Source organism: Leptonotus elevatus, chromosome 2, assembly GCF_054856555.1.
Source record: "Leptonotus elevatus isolate MCC_2025b chromosome 2, RoL_Lele_1.0, whole genome shotgun sequence".
Classification (NCBI taxonomy): Eukaryota; Metazoa; Chordata; class Actinopteri; order Syngnathiformes; family Syngnathidae; genus Leptonotus; species Leptonotus elevatus.
This window is the reverse complement of record NC_141240.1, coordinates 24,718,034-24,734,670: the sequence shown is the minus strand read 5'-3', so window position 1 is coordinate 24,734,670 and position 16,637 is coordinate 24,718,034. Positions and strand designations below refer to the sequence as shown.

General features: G+C 40.4%; 1 protein-coding gene across 2 annotated transcripts in view; it reads right to left on the bottom strand.

Moving 5' to 3' along the window:
- The window catches only part of ctnnbl1 (catenin, beta like 1), a 43,249-nt gene extending 27,347 nt beyond the window's left edge, over positions 1-15,902 (bottom strand). Inside the window, exons 1-7 of one of the 2 annotated variants that reach the window (XM_086068982.1) lie at positions 15,745-15,902; positions 15,058-15,273; positions 12,364-12,470; positions 12,150-12,289; positions 10,732-10,829; positions 3,568-3,661; positions 986-1,077 (exon numbers count right to left, since the gene is read on the bottom strand). In XM_086068982.1, coding sequence (XP_085925108.1) covers positions 986-1,077; positions 3,568-3,661; positions 10,732-10,829; positions 12,150-12,289; positions 12,364-12,470; positions 15,058-15,273; positions 15,745-15,774 — 777 coding nt within the window. In that variant the 5' untranslated portion in view covers positions 15,775-15,902. Of the gene's footprint in view, positions 1-985; positions 1,078-3,567; positions 3,662-10,731; positions 10,830-12,149; positions 12,290-12,363; positions 12,558-15,057; positions 15,274-15,744 lie in introns of those variants that run through there. The other variant, XM_086068983.1, reaches the window with a different exon arrangement.
- Between the last annotated feature and the right edge of the window lie 735 nt (positions 15,903-16,637).

Here is a 16,637-nt window from a genome sequence, read left to right as displayed (position 1 = left end):
CATTGTAAAAGTTAGTTAGTTTAATGTATATTGATCCTAATTATTTACACTGAAGTATTATTGATTTGATTTCCTGTCCTTTCCTTATGTTAATCACCATGTTTTTCAGATTATAGTAACTCCAAGTATGTCGCACCAGTAAAAAAATTAAAAATAAATTAAAAGTACAGCTCTGACTCTCATTCAAAATCTCCATTCTCTAATCATGTTGACACAAAAGAACAAACACAAACCGTTTTTTTAGAAGAATTTAGATGAGCTTTGTGCCCCCAAATTTATGGATTAGTTCCACCAAGCACAGAATCAAATATGATACAGCTCCATGATCTAAAATCCTCATACTCAATGTAATAACATATGAGTTGTCAGATTGAGTTTTTCTTGCAATACATATTTTCGTGTAGGCTGGTCCAGAATAAAAGCCCCTAAATGCAACACAAATGAATATAGATGATTGCAGAAACTGCTGTTTGTAACAATTTGGTTGGACATTCAAACACACACAGCATATTGCACCACTTTTGTTACTCAAAAAGCTTTTACTGTACGTTTGCAGTGAGTAAATAACAATGGGTAAGCTTCTTACTAGCGGTCTGAAAATTAATCAAGTACCGGTTGACAATTAATAGATCAGCAAATTAATTTATCAACAACTATTTTGGTGATGATCGATTAATTGTTTTAATTGTTCAACCAACATTTTTTTTTTATTCTCTGATTTCAGCCTCACGAAATTAAATATTCTCTCATTTCTGTAATCTTTTGTGAAAGCAGGTTGGACCTCTCGTGTGATGGTACTTAATGTTTATTTGGTTTTGTTTAATCATTAAACAATAATTATTAGACAACTATCATTGGTAAATAAATGGAAATCAGAAAAAATATATTTTACAATACATTTTAATGCAAAATACTTTATTCAATGGAATAATCAATAGAATAATCAATTCTAAAACTATGCAATAGTGACAGCCCTACTTCTTACCTTAATTCTCTTGAGCAGCCATTGCATGAGTCCCTGTTGAGCTGCTTCTGTGCACAGGCCCGGTCTAAACTCAGCCATATTTTCTATAATGGCTGAGGGACACAAACACCATAGGAAACATCAAAATCCACCTCTGAAAATGCTGTCGTCACAGGCACCCGAATCAAGCTACTCGTAGCTGTCAAATAACTGCATATATGTAAAGTGCTGGATACATTTTGGTGCTGATACTGATCCTATAAAGAATATCTAGCACCAGCCAGGATTTCTTGCCTACTGCTACCTGACAGTGTCACAGATGAGCTGCACACAGTGTGATATGCAGCTGTTTTTGTTCTCAGCCTGTCTTGCGAAGTCACACTCACAATGTGAAGGCAAGCTTTGTCAAAGTAACATATCCATCCTATACGTATCTCACATTGGTCTCAGGCTGTCAAAAATGATAGTCTCTCCTCTGTAGCAGCCAGTGGCAACAAGTGTCTGGCAATTTTAGGATGATGTATTTCCTACTGTATATGCTACAAACTCAATATAGTGGCCTTTAATAGAAGCCCACAGAGTGGTTTTGAAGGATACTAATGAAGGGATACAACAGTGTGTTGATATTGAAAGGTTTGTCTGGGTTTGGTCCCAGTTCCCTCTTAGACTATGATTAGAAAGAAGCTGCTGCCACATGATATCTTCATCAGAGCGTACTGCCGCAGAAGGGGACAGACAAAGAGCGATAATGTGGAATTGTGATGAGGGAAGGGAATACAAACGAATGAAAGTCGGAGAGGAAAGGAGGCGAATGGATGCCGAGGTAGAACAGAAGGGAGGGTGGAAAGGCGAAGGGAGTGTGGGGCACAAGCAGACCGTAAATATGATAAATGAAGAAATAAGAGCCACATAAATAAACAATCAATACAGAAAATTAGGGATACATGAAAAGAGATGAGACAAAGGCAAAATACAAATGAGTACCCAACCGGGGAGAAGGGGCTCCTGGTGACTGAGCCAGGGAAAGCAGGGAGAGGCAGAGGCCTTTATCAGGGATTCAAACGGAGCAGACAGACAGTCCTCCTGGAGGACAGCAGGCTCAGAGCAGAGAGCAGACAAAAGGCTTATTGAAGCTAGGAGAGCTCCCTCCATAACACACCGGTACAAACAGAGGCACACACTTGAATAGAGTATACACAGGCGCTGCTCCCCCGACACGCATCTGGAGCCAAACACACACGCTCACACACGCTCACACACACACGCTCACACACACACACCTCAACAGCCCTCCTGTGACTCGGCCTCAATCTGGCGGCAAAGAAAAGAATCATCTCAGTGGAGTCATTCGCAGCAAAGAGCTGCGAGGCAGAAAAGTTTTGAGTCATGTCAGGCTAACTGCAGACAAGGACTTGGCAAAGTGTGCGATGACCCACACCCACCTTTAGGTCACGTAGTTTCATCTTGGGTGTCGTATTTAACATCCCGTTAAAGATATTTTTGCATTGGGGGGTGGGATTTAAGTAAATATATGGGTGGAATGGGTCACAAAATCCAAAATTCGGGTTTGTATAACGTTTTTGTGCTCACAATTTATGTTTGGGTTTGGTACCCGTTGACTCTTAGAAAAATCGCATATAGTTAGGTTAAAAGTGAAAACATATGTTCACAACATTATTATTAAACACTATTAATGTTATTGTATTATTATTTACATTATTTTTATTTTGTGTTTCTATCTATTCCAGCATCATAACAAATAAATGCTCTTCAGTAGGATGGCAAAAGGTATAATCAACTTTAACCTAATCAACCTTTATAATCAACCTCAATCTTGTGATGGAGATATAAAGACTCGTTAGCATTGGTTTACGATGGTGAGTGACATTAGCGTTTAAATCCCTATGCTCTGCTCATGCGATTTGGAATTCAATCAAGATTTGTTTTTAATATGTCTTGATTTAAAACATCTGAGATCAAACAGCTGCCATACATGTCAAGTGACACTTCCGTAGTGGCACCGCATGAGTCTTCAGTTCTCTCTCACGTATTTTGCTTTAACTCGTTAGTATTGCTACACTTATTTTGAAAGAACGAGCAGCCTTAATGAGGAGTATGATGAAAGGAACAGCATAAGGAAGAAGATACACCTATGGTTATGGAAGCATCAGCTGTCCCTACATCAATTACGATCAAAGTAGAGGTAGTTTAGCGATGGGCATAATAGTTGATTAGTTCAGTGATTAGGAATCAATAAGAATTCAGTTCAATATCTGCCTTTGGAGCAAACTTGAATGCATGCAAACTCTCAAATCTCTTGTCAAACTACTCCTCAATACGACATTAGCGTCAAAACAAACATTAAGTATTGCTTGCCACCCAAATTTAATTCTCATCTAAAACTGGTGACTTCTATTTATTTTATATTCTTTGTGTAAAATTTTTTTGAAATCATTCTGAACAAACAGAAGGCCGAGCAGGATTCGACAAGAAGTCCTGGTGAATGCGCTATAAGTGTAGCATGTGAGAAGAACATCCTCCATTTTTGAAAAGTTATGTAAGAAAGACACAGTTTCTTGGAAAGAAAACTTTTAAGTCCTTACCCAGTGTGTTGAAGACACCATCAGCTTCCTCTTTAACCTGCTCATCGAGTCGCTCCATATTCTGTACCAGTAACGCGACCACCTGGCCCTCCAGCTACACACAGAAAATTTTGTTTTGGTCAACAATTGAATATCACAGTATGTCAGTCACATTCCTCAAACATTTTCACTTCATCCAAATGTCTAAGGCTGTAACAACAAAAATTGACAGTGCTCCAGACTGCCCCTAAATGGCAGCGTTTTGCTTCTCAAATTTGAGACAGTGCCAGTACATTTTTATCTACTCGTTCGTGCCTGTGCAACTAGTAACCGCTATTTTTTTAATACTTTATGTTGCTGACAAACGTCTGCTGTACAATTCAGATCATTTATCAGTAATATTGTGAAAATGAGCGGAGTGAATATTTACTTCGTAAGTCAACTTACAGTGTGCGCCACGGGCCAGTGTCTTTCTCTCAAACAAAACATTACTTAAATGAAATATTGCAAGGAATATAGAACTGGCCAAAGGAAGTTGTACATTAACATGCACAGTATGTATTTGGCAGAAGAAAGTTAAGGTCAGAACTTGTGGAACCGCGCACGTGTAATAAGTCAACATTGGAGACTGATAATCAAACAAAGCTCACCGGGTGCCGTCTGGCTGGATAAAAGTACTATTACACACAAAGGAGACAGACAGTCCACACTGATTTATGAGCCACCAGGGACGGTCAGGGATCTTTTTGATTAATTTTATCAAGGGTACCACCTGGCCTTCTAGCAACAAGGACAGAGGACTTGGAGGCATTACAGCAAGTGGAGAGACAAATGGGTCCAACCAAACCTTGCTGTCCTCAAACAGTCTCGCCTGAAGGATGCTGTAAAGAGGAGCCGGGTTTATATCGCTCCATTGCCCAGTAAATGGACTGCATTTTTATGTCATAGTCATCCCCTTTGGCGTGTTGAAAAGCAACCCGCATTATTGTCTTAAACAATAGCACATCAAGTCAACAAGCCAATTCATAACAACAAACAGCAGTTTGGGAGGCCTGTCATCTCTGCTGTTTTTGGATGATGTAGTCTTGTCAGCATCACCAGACCAGGGAAACTGCCAGAGAAGAGAGAACCCATTCGCAGTATCTCCAAATCTGAGGCCATGGTTCTTAAAGGGGAGATGGTGAAGCACTAAAATACGTGGAGGAGTTATAACTATATACAGCATTTATGGTTTTATTTACAAATGGGCGAAGGATGGAGCATGAGCAATAGATGTATCTGTGCAACATTTTTACTAGTGATGCAGTTGTAACCTGACAAGCCAGATTGATAATTGTGATTCCCTCAAGGGAGTTCTTCACGTTATCAATTTGGAAATTCACTCGGCAGATCCGTTCGGGAAAGGAGGGACTTGCTGTACAATACTTGGAGCTGATTGGACAATGCAGCATCTTTGCACGTTAGTTTTGACCAATCAAGGCAACTGTATGAAAATGTCATCTTCTGTCTCGCCTTGGGGGGAGTTTGTGAACTTAAAAATACCGTGAGAATTCAGCTTGCTGGCAAGGTTAATGCAGTTGCAATACTAGTCTACTGTTCAGAATCGAGCCATAAGGCTGCTCTATGTTTCTACTCAGGTCACAAGCCCAGAGGGCAGCGGAAAATACAAGATTACACGTTTACAATAAGTGCTAGAGTTTCAGTTCACTACAGATATTCACCGATAAATTCTACAACAAAATTAAATGCAGCAAGTGCTGTGTGCCGAGTTGTATTAATAAGTGACAGAAACCGCATTCATCTTACTCTTGTAATCCAATATTGTTTTTTATATATGGTTTTCATTTTCTTCCTATTCCACTATTATGTTCCACTGTATCACAGGGATGACAATTGTCCATCAATTATGTGGCAGCAATGTGTCGTGCAAAGATTACTACTACAACTAATATAAACCGTACCAGTATTTTTAGCCGTATACCATACAATTTATTGCTTGGTGGTGGAGGGGCATGAATACAAAGGGAAGAAATTATTCCTCGACATAAAGGTGTTGGGCTCATTCTTAGCGATCTGCTGCCTAAGTAGCATACAGAATATCACAGGTTGACAACTCTCAGGTGAGGTGTTATGGTCATGTCCAAGCACGAGGAGTAAAACGGAGCAAATTTAGGAGTGTCTGACAGGACGGTGGTACGAGCTCTCACAGCAAGCCTGGGAACACATCACTGTTCTCACAGGGAAACGGAAGGCAACGGCCCAAGACAGGTAAATCGGGGAATTCCTGCTTGAAATGCCGCCCATCTGTCCAGACCAGGTTAATGAAAATAAATGGGAACGTTAGACACTGCGGGAAGGGGTGTTCTATTCCAGTTCCCATTACTAGCAAGCCAATCATCAACATATATTACATCATGTATATCTATATAGCCGGGTGATTTTACATTTTAGTTTTAGTTTTGTGATTTTAACCAGCGCCAATTTTCTAAGTCTGCTGCTCCCAGTCTGTGGAATGCTCTCCCAGACCACCTGAGAGCTCCACACACGGTGGAAGCTTTTAAAAAAAGGACTTAAAACCCTTCCTTAAAAAAAAAAAGCTTTCCCTGAATAATTTTTATTTTGAGTTTTGATTTTAGTCTTGACTTTTTACTTTGATTTTTATTGACAGTTTTTTTACTGTGTGCTTTTATTGCTTTTTCTATTGCCTGTGCTGAGCACTTTGAGATTTATTTTATAAATGTAAAGTGTGTTACAAATAAAATCTATTACTATTATTATTTCTAACTGGTAATTCCACTAGTAAATGAGTGCACACAGGAAATAATGTACACTGATCAAACAGCTGCATTGTAACCCTTTCCTTGAGACACAGCCTGAAAAAAATTTAGACACCTATGATTGTTCCCCTGCTAGGGTGTTGTTTCATAATCAGTGCCAAAAGGTTTCTATGGTATGGGGCCAAACAGCTGCCAAGCAGGAAAAGACACAGCTTTCTCCTTCAATCTTGTTCTTAATTCAGTAATATAAAAGAATCCCACCCAAGGATTTGGGCTCAACAGCCAGAAAAAGTGATAGTGATGATGATGATGATGATGATGATGCCCTTCAAGTCCTTCAATGACCAATTGACCAAAATAACATTTGTGTCTAGTTTTGTATGCCAGAGGCCAGAAGTAATGACTCCACCAACGCCGAGCTCAAACCACACGACTTTTTTGTCTTTCACGACAGTCACGCTGTCAGATTACCGATAAATTCGCTGTGTGTCGTGGCCAAGATGTGTAGTCACACTACAAGTCTAAAGCTGACAAGATCCCACCCGATCATTGCATGCTGTGATGCCAAGAGCGTAAAAAAAGGCAGCGCAGGGAGTGTTTGTGTGAATGGAGCAAGCAGAACAAGTGCAGCCGTGCCACTCTGCATAAACATGGCCAAATTGCTCGCGCTCCCTGCTCGGTAGCTGTTTCAAATATGATTTTGTATAATTTGTACTGTATTTTAATTGATTTACATGCGTCGGGGTAATAAAACCTATTTTGTGAATTAATTTGGAGATGACAAAAGCTGTCTTTTTATTATTTTATCCCTACTGCTAAAAAATGTATCCCTATTTGAGTTGTTTTAGTACACTGCATTTGCATTCACGCCGAACCGTCAGGTTTCATTCCTTCTCCGAGGGAGGGAGGGAAAAAAAAAAAAAAGAAGGCCCATAGCGGCACGGCTGTCAAGGCGGCAGGGCCTGGCCTGACTTCTATAGAAAGATATAGGGCAGGGGTGTCAAACTCATATTAGCTCAGGGGCCGCATGGAGGAAAATATATTACCAAGTGGTCCGGATCGGTAAAATAATGGTATATAAGCAGGGTTTTTCCAAGCTCAAATTGAGGCAGAGGTGGTATCAACCTGACTATGGGTGACTACTGATACCTGGTCCCAATACCAGTCTTATTTTAAGGTATTGGTACTCGCTGCGGTGACGGATACCATTATGGGCAGCCCTCCTGCAACCATTTTACGATCAGGGATTAGGAATGAGAAATTATATGAATACAAAGTTGCCATTCATTTTTGCTATTTTTAACTACAATCATAAAAAATTAATCCACTAGTACATATTAAATTGTAATTATAGTTCAGAGTTGTTGTAAAACACCATTATGTTTATTGTATATACTGTGTTTTTATGACTTTGGTGATGGCTGAAGCGCGCCACCTCAGCAGGAAATGGGCGTGTGCAACGGTTGCTCCATGATCCGTTTCTTCTTTGGTACATTAATTTAAGGTTTTTTTTAACTCTTTGACTGCCAGACGTTTTCAGAAAAGGGATGCCGTCAGTGCCAGCCGATTTAAGCATTTTGACTGATGTTTCAAGGTCCACAGAAAATGTTCTGTTTGGACTATGGAAACACACGTACTACCAAATGAAAGATTGGACTTTCATCTTTCATCAGAAAAAAAAAGTTTGTTTCTACCTTATTCCGTTCTTTAGTAATCAACAATAGAAAATGGTTAGTTTGACCCAATTTCGCCTGTTTTGGACCAAAATACGGAGAAATCAAGCTTTTAGTGAAACGATATTATTTCATGCATTCTAGTGAATTTTACACTTCTTTTTGTCCATGAATGATGCCACAAACACCTAAATAGTGCTTTACTTCTATAAAACACTACCACCAAGAATGAAAAAGTGTTTTTTGATAGCAAAATACGTTTATTTACATTCAACAGTGTAACAATTTGACAACAATTTGGCAAATTATTTACAAATGTGTGCAACTTGCGTCTTCTTGCACGCATTTGCACAACAGATTGCCTCTTCGCGTGCTCCACTTTCTTGCAGGCCGTTTTTTCCGGGGAATAGCAAGTATATACTGCAGTGTGTGTTGCCATCAAGTCTAATATCAGGATCATGCTACGGTTTCGTTACGTCTCGCTTCCTCGTGTCCTTCAGTTGCTACACCGGGTTGTAAGAGATGTTTTGATCCATTTTATCCACTCCATTCATGGTGGCATCGTAGTCCAGAAACAGTGTCTTCTCCGTGATCAGACTGTACCCGCTCCTCCAATGAATATGCATTGGACTCGGGGTACTCTTCATTGTCCGACAAAATGTCCGCATGTGAAAGCTCCGGCGTTAGCAGCGGCAGCCGCGCTAGCCGGTGAGGCTTACTACGTGATCATAACAGTCGCGTCAAGGCTTCCAACTGTGGCGTCAACCTCAGGATTCACCATCATCATCAATCTGCATTGGTCGATGCCAACTCTCCATCGCCCGATCGAATGTCCGATTGTGTAGAAGTACCCGGTCGGCTATTGTGCGCGTTTTCCGGCCTTAGCAGCGATAGCCGCGCTTAGCCGGTGAGGCTTACTATGTGATCATAACAGTCGCGTCAAGGCTTCCAACTTTGGCGTCAAGCTCGGAGTCATCATCATCGTCGACATCAATGCGCTTTTTAGTATTGATTGATGCTTTCCGTCTTTGAAAAAAATGCTCAAGCGTGAGCTGCTTGCAACCGGTTGCTTGGTCAGCCATTGTGGCTTCATCAGCCATTGTCTCCTCAACACTCTAGCTCCGCCTCACGTCTTCTACTGACGCCCACGGTGGGCGGCCCATCCAACCTTGTGCAAAGAGAGTCATCGCTGCCCTCTAGGGGCCAAAACGAGTCTTTTACTAATCAGATCTGCCTGATACTTTCAGCACAGCTGCCCAAGGCTTTCCTGCACCCGTTTACAAAAAAAAACAAAAAAAACATAGGGGACGTCTTTTAACGTCCTCGGCGCCCTTCCCTAGGTTTATGCTAAACGTTTTATAACGTTTATGGCGGTCAAAGAGTTAAAGAAAAAAAAGAAAGCTGTTTCTTCTCCGGTTGTTGCTTCAGGTCTTTCCGGTGCACTGCTGTTGATATAGCGCCCCCATAATGGTGCAACACTGCAACTGCAGTTTAAATGCGTTCCTGCCGAGCTCAGTCAACACAGCTGGAGCGCTGTGTTAAGCAATACCAGTGGCTCAGGCTGGAGGTGGCAAGCAAATTCGGTGGAGGTGGCCGCGCACACAGGAAAAAAGATAACTTAAAAACAATTGCCATCAATTATACACAGATTTTGGCTATTTGTGGGCCAGTCATAAATTACAGAGCTCAACTGTAATCATATTGTTCGAAAATATAACATAAATGCAAATATAACGCAGCAACATCTTGCCTGTATGAGTTCCGGATGTGTTAAATCTACCTGTTTTGCATATACAGTATATATTGTTCCCAGAATGCATTGTATGGTGCAGTTAAAAAGGGGGAGCCAGCGTGCCATGATTGACATTTCACTACTTCTCGCTATTGGTCAATGCTGCAGAGCCAAAAGGACGACGACGTATGTATGTCACATTGTGCGACAAAACAAGCAACAATTTTGACATGCTAGACTTTCGTAGTGGTGGTCGTAAACCGTCCCAGACACTAGACGACCAATCGTTGAACGTGTCACACTACACTACACTCAAAATCGTTAATGGCGTGCCCCGTTTGTCTGCAACACGTCTGTCGGGCCAAAATCTGGCTATTTTCTTGTAGTCTCACCAAGGCATAAGTGAGGGTTTTTCCTGTCTCAAATTGAGGCAGAGGTGGTATCATCTGACTATGATAGATGACTACCGATACCAGGTACCGGTGCTAATACCAGTCTTATTTTAAGGTATCGGTACTCGCGGCGGTGCTTTACGATCAGGGACAAGACATTTGAAATTATATAAATACAAAGTTGCCATTAACTTCATGCAATTTTAAGGAAAAAGAATATATCGGGATATATATGTCTTTCTTTAAAATCATCTGTCATTTATGGGTGGGGAATTTTATTTAATAGTGGTATTTGGTATCAGTAGCGGTGACTGCATCGGTCGGAAAAAAACTGGTATCAAACATCCCTAATTCTGACCATGCGCCATGGCGTGCATGTATTCTGTAAATTCAACTGACTCCATTTTTTTACAGGCAACATATTCAATGTTTCAATAATAAGAACAATAGTAATAATAAGAACAATAGTTCCAATAAGAATATGACTATTATCATGTTAAAGCCTTCAGGCTGGAGGTTGCAAGCAAATAAGGTGGAGGTGGCCGCCTCTGAATTTTATACAAAGGAAAAACCCTGGCATAAGTTTTGCTTAAGATGCTGAACTCACTCACCAGAGCATCTATAAGGATCTCAGCACCCTCCTCGCTCTCATTGAGTGTGTCAATGTCCGTCAACTCCTGGAGTAGGTCCACCACTGCTATGGCAACATGTAGATCAGGCTAAGGACAACACGGCTAGAATCTGTCAGTTTGTGCAGAATTGTTTCCGTCCCATGTTACATTTATTTGTAAGTGCTGTGACAAGCATTCACAATTATTCTATTTTATTATCTAATTATTGTTGATCTCACTGAAGTGATTAGCACGTCCCCATGCTCACATGATTTGCCTTCTATATTCCAAAACCATATATGTTAGGTTTAGTGAGAAGTTAAAATTGCACTGGAGGCAATGTGTGTGAAGTGCCTTGCCCAAGAACACAACGACACATGACTCGGGGAGAGCGGGGATCGAAAAGCCGACCTTCTGCTTACTAAACGACCGTCTACACCCTGAGCCACGGCCGCCACAAATAAAGTTTGATTGGTAGATTTCCAGCTCACTGGCAACCTTAATAAGCCCAAGCGCAATAGAAAATGGATGCATTATTTTGCTTAATATGTACTGGATATGTCTTTGTTACCAATGAAAGAGGTCGCTGATTTCAACATTTGAGTTGAACTCCTTGTCATTTTTTGCAACATAGTAAACCGTCAGCAGAATTCAATTCAATTTGGCGTATGGCCAAGTTAACACGACATAACATTGACATTAACCCCTGCTTTTTGCGGGGGATACGGACCGAGACACTCCCCTAAAAGATTTTGTGATTTGCTACATATGCCACAAGAAGGGAGCAAAGAACTACTTTTGTACAGATGAAGCTCCTCAACTCACTTCAAATTGTTTCCTCGGCACCAAGATGCCATCAGATGGCACAAAAGCAATACTTTCATTTGGCCTAAGCATTAAAACAGCAAAAAGGTGAGTTTTTCAGCAAATATCAGGAACGGTTAAAAAAAAAAATCTCTTGAGTACTTAGCACATTTGTGAATGCCAAATCATGAATAAACAGAGGGTTGACGTTAGTTCAAAACAAGTACTCAGACTCATTTAACATTAGAAAAATCTCATAGTCCACCATTAATTAAAAAATAACTAATTAATAAATATATAATCGGGAAAATTAAGTAAAATTGGCATCCCCGATGATGCCCCGGGTTGGGAATCACTGAACTAGAGGGTATATTTCTAATTTCAGCTGTGATATTCTATGATGATGTATTAAAAATCATATCACAGCCAGGTCCAATTAGTTTCACTCAAAGGCATTTTTGGTCAGTAAAAGGATTTGATGTTCGATTCCTGAGGGAATCACGAATCCTAGTGTTACTCACTGTTGAATAATTTCTCTTGGGATTTACTGGCAATGAATGACCAAAAAAACAAAAAAACAAAACGAGTTGGATAGTGTATCACAGAAAGGATATCAGTGTTTTCATGACTTAGAAGACTCATGAGAGAGTGAACAGAGTTGAGCTCCACTAGCAGGTGATAGAGATCAGGCATGGTAGCAATCACATGCATTTCCTGTATAATGTCGTTCAGGTCCAGTTCTGACTCCATGAACCTGCAGAGAGGCACACAACAAGTGGTTAGAAAAAGAATAAAAGTTGGCTGAAAGGAGGTCGTTGGTGGACTTACTTTTCTGGATTGTCGGGGAACTTAATCCTGAGTTCCTGATTTTTATAGGATCGCTTCTCAAAGGTCAGGATCATTTTTTTCACTGAGCTTTCATCCACCGGCTCTGCCTTTTTGATACAGGAGGGAAATAGCAGGAGGGGAAAGATGAAAGCGAAACAAGAAGAAGCCTTTTGTCAAGGCGACACATGGGCTGCCTGCAGCACAAAGACACAGTAATTATGTGAGAGGAGTCAGAGTTTCTGCACTCCGGGGGATTTTATTGGAAAAAGGAAAAGGGTCTAGCTTCCTGATGGCTTAAAAGCATTTGGCATGGTGGGCACATAACGACAGGTTAGGAGGACATTACAAGCCACATTTCATATAAGACTACATAAAGAACAGAATAATGTATACATATTTTCTCACTTATCATTAGAATACATGTGGACCTCCATATTTTAAATGCCCCAAAGGTTGTCCATTTCAAGTAAACAACCAAAGGATTACAGAAAAATATGCCTCAAAATTCAAGCCAATTTTCACATTGCATGACAGCTACACTAAAGAAAAAAAGTCATCTGAGGTGCATATTTTTTTGCCCTCCTTGTTCATGATATCAAAAGTTTTTTTATTGTACTTTATTGCTTTAACGTATTAAAATTACAGTAGTTAACTTTTTTATGCTCTTGCCAGTCAAAAATCTTCACATGACACTTAAACATTTCTTGTAAGTTTTAAGATTGTGACTGTTACGCAACTGATTAAACTAAATTAACATATGTAACATTTAAACTTAAGTGGATACATGTTCTATGCGTTCGCCATTTGGTAAAACATTTGAACACTCAGTTTCACACTTTTACAATGATGGCAAAATGTGAATGTGACTTCACGTTGCAGCTGTAGCTCATGTGCCCAGACGCTCACAGTTAACATTCATACAACACACCATACAATTTAACACAGTAACTTTGATAACATGTGACAATGCTCGCGTGACATTACTACTTACTTATTGAGTTACTTCACCAGGGTCTTTCCTGCATTCAAAATTCAGAGGTGGCTGCCTTCGCTTAAATTCAGCCTCGGGCTATAGCACCTCTGACATCATGAATTTAATAATAATAACAATAATGCATTCGATTTATATAGCGCTTTTCTTTCTTGAAACTCAAAAACGCTTCACAATGGATATATTATTCATGCATTCACACATTGGTTATGGTAAGCTACTTAAGTAGTCACAGCTGCCCTGGGGCAGGCTGACGGAAGCGTGGCTGCCAGTGTGCGCCTACGGCCCCTCTGACCACCAACAAACATTCGCACCTTCCATAAACCAGCGTGAGTAGCACTGGAGGCAATGTGCGTGAAGTGCCTTGCCCAAGGACACAACCACACATGACTTAGGGAGAGCGGGGATCGGACAGCCGACCTTCTGGTTACTGAACGACCATCTCTACACCCTGAGCCACGGCCGCCACAATTTACATCAGTATTTTCTAGTTCCAAGCCTTGCACATATTTGAGTTTCATTTTTAACTGCAGTTGTGGTATTACGCCGACAGTCTCACAAACAGAAAGTTGCTCCTAAAAAACTGTGACATAAAGAAGGATTTTGTTTTCTTACTGCAAGTGTGTCGGATGATTTTGTGGATTTTCAAACAGTAAATATTGTTTCCTTTGTAAGTAGAGTGCTTCACAAAGGTATCACCCCTTTGGTTTATACACATTTTGCTACATTACAAACTCAAATTTAAACTGCGGTAATTTCTGGACTATAAGACGCACCTGACTATAAGCCATGCTAGCTAAATTTGGGGAATACTCGAGTTTGTTACACATATAAGCCACACCAGGTCTGTAAGCCGCAGGTGTTTTAATGTTACCGCACTGGGTTCCCGCTTCTTTCTTTTCCATAATGAGAGCGCAAATTGTCTCGCTCTCGTTCTTTCTCTCCTACTGTATTTGGGCTCACTTGGTTTGTTTTGCTCTGCCTGAGGCTCTTCCTTTATATTTTGTAATCTGATGTATAAGCCGCATCTTTGTATTAACCGAAGGGTCGAATGCAAGTGAAAAAAGTAACAGCTTATAGTCCAGAAATTACTGTATTTCTTTTTCTGAACTTGGGCCATCCCATATCATACTTTGTATGATATTACCGCCTGTTGGGTTTTTTGTGGGGGGGTTTTGGTGATGAAAAAAGTTTTAAACATTATTCACACACATATCACTGGCTCAATAAGTTTTTCTATTAATTTTTTTATGTATTCTATTTTTCTTCAATGTTTTTTCTTAAATGATATATTAGCATGCAAACTAAAAACACAAGAACCCTGTTCGATATAATGCAAAGATGTTCAAATGACAAATAACTAATATTTCCATTACAATTATGTAAATAACAGAATTTACATTCAGAGCATCAAACTAATCACAGCCCACACTCGTGTAAGTGACTACAGTACTGGGTTGATAGCTTGTGCAGTGTTTATTTTGAAGCATCCTCCCAGAGCTATCATACGCAGAGGTAATCCCTTGATGCTCGCTTTTGATGTACGCTGGCATCACAGCACGTGATGTCATGTAAAAACTTCATTACGTTTTGTGCAACTTTTGAGGCATATTTTCCATGAACATTTTGACTAAATTCCAAAATGTACAATCTCAGCAGTATTTGACTTCTGCAATTCTACTGTGTATACAAAATCCACCTACCTCAGGATCATCTTCATCCTGGTCCATCAGTTTTTCCAAGATCTTCTTGCGATCCACAGCCGTCAAGTCATTACTGTCCTTCATGTCAGCCCCACCCTCAAGGCCTGCAGCTGTCCCATCTCTGTGTTTGACATTCGACAGCTTCTGATGCTTTGCACTTCTCAGATCCTCCTCTCCTGCATCCTTCTCTCTGGAACGTGTTGCTCCTCGATCAGGCTGCGAGGTGAGATTCATTATCTCAATACTTAAAACACGGTTATGACATAAGGGGATCTGGTGAGCGGAAGAGATCACTGTCTCCTCTTAAAATGGCAAGAGGTGTTTAAACAAAAAAGTGCTAATATGTTCACTTAAATTGTATCGTGGACATTCAGCATCATCTGTCACAGGACCAGCTCTAGTTTGAGCTAGCACGTTAGCTACGAACATTAATCCCTGGTAAAAAAAAAAAAAAAACGAAAGAGAAATAACACGATCTCTTGTCACATAGTGCGCTACACATGTGACATGATCATTTTAACAATTTACAAAATATAACTAACTGAAGCAGACGCGAAGTAAAACACGACTAGAGATACAGTACAACTGCGAGCAGCGACACACGCAACCCATTTGAGACTCAATGGAAGTGTTAGCAACATAAAAGTTCATTGAAGAGTGGTGAGTGAGGGGAAGCCTAATCCATACCTGATAATTCAACAGCTCTCCGACATCCATATCTCCTGGTTTGAAAACCTCAACGTGAGACTATTGTAACTTTTCGGAAAACAAATGTTGCCTGTATTTACCCTGACGACTGAGCGGCCACTAGCTAGCTAGAGACGCTCACGCCTGCCGTAAAGCAGTTGAGAGGTGTCGTTGAGCGAAAGTACTGTCGTTAGTGTCGTAAAGTGACAGCCCTCACTCGTCCAAAGCGTTAGTTGGTTGTTTATTTTAGAATAGTTGAAATAACAAATAGCCTATAATTGCTGCTTATTTTAATTATAATAGTAATGCATATTGTTTGTTTGGTATTAGAGCTGCTAACGAACCATTTATTATAGATCCAGTACATTGATTTTACACATGTCCATCTGTTAAATGTTTCATTACATTTTCAACGTCTTGCTAACATGGCACTCAGGGCAAATTTCACAGCTGTTTTGTGTCGTTTTGTTTTGTTTTGTTTACATTTACAAGGGTATGCATTTCTATGCCTGTCTGTGAATCATCCAGTATTTCGTGTCACTGTATCTACTTTGTAACCTGCTGTTGATGACACTCCAAGCTTATAGGCTTACTGAGACACCATTTGAAGCCTTGTGTGGCGAGGTACTGTTGATCACTTGTTAGGTGTCGTCTTGGTGTCATAATGTCAATGAAGAGGCAGGGGCATATGCAGCGAGCGGGGCCAATGGAGCGGTGGCCCCAAGCGCCCAGGCTTTAGGGTGGGCGTCATTCTTGAAAAAATATTTCTCGGGAGAATTGGATAAACGGCTGTTCACCCCAGGCATCTATAGAGATGTGCACGCCACTGTGAAGAGAACTGTTTCAATACCATTTTATTGGATGAGTCATGGATCAAAAACTGTTGTGAATTT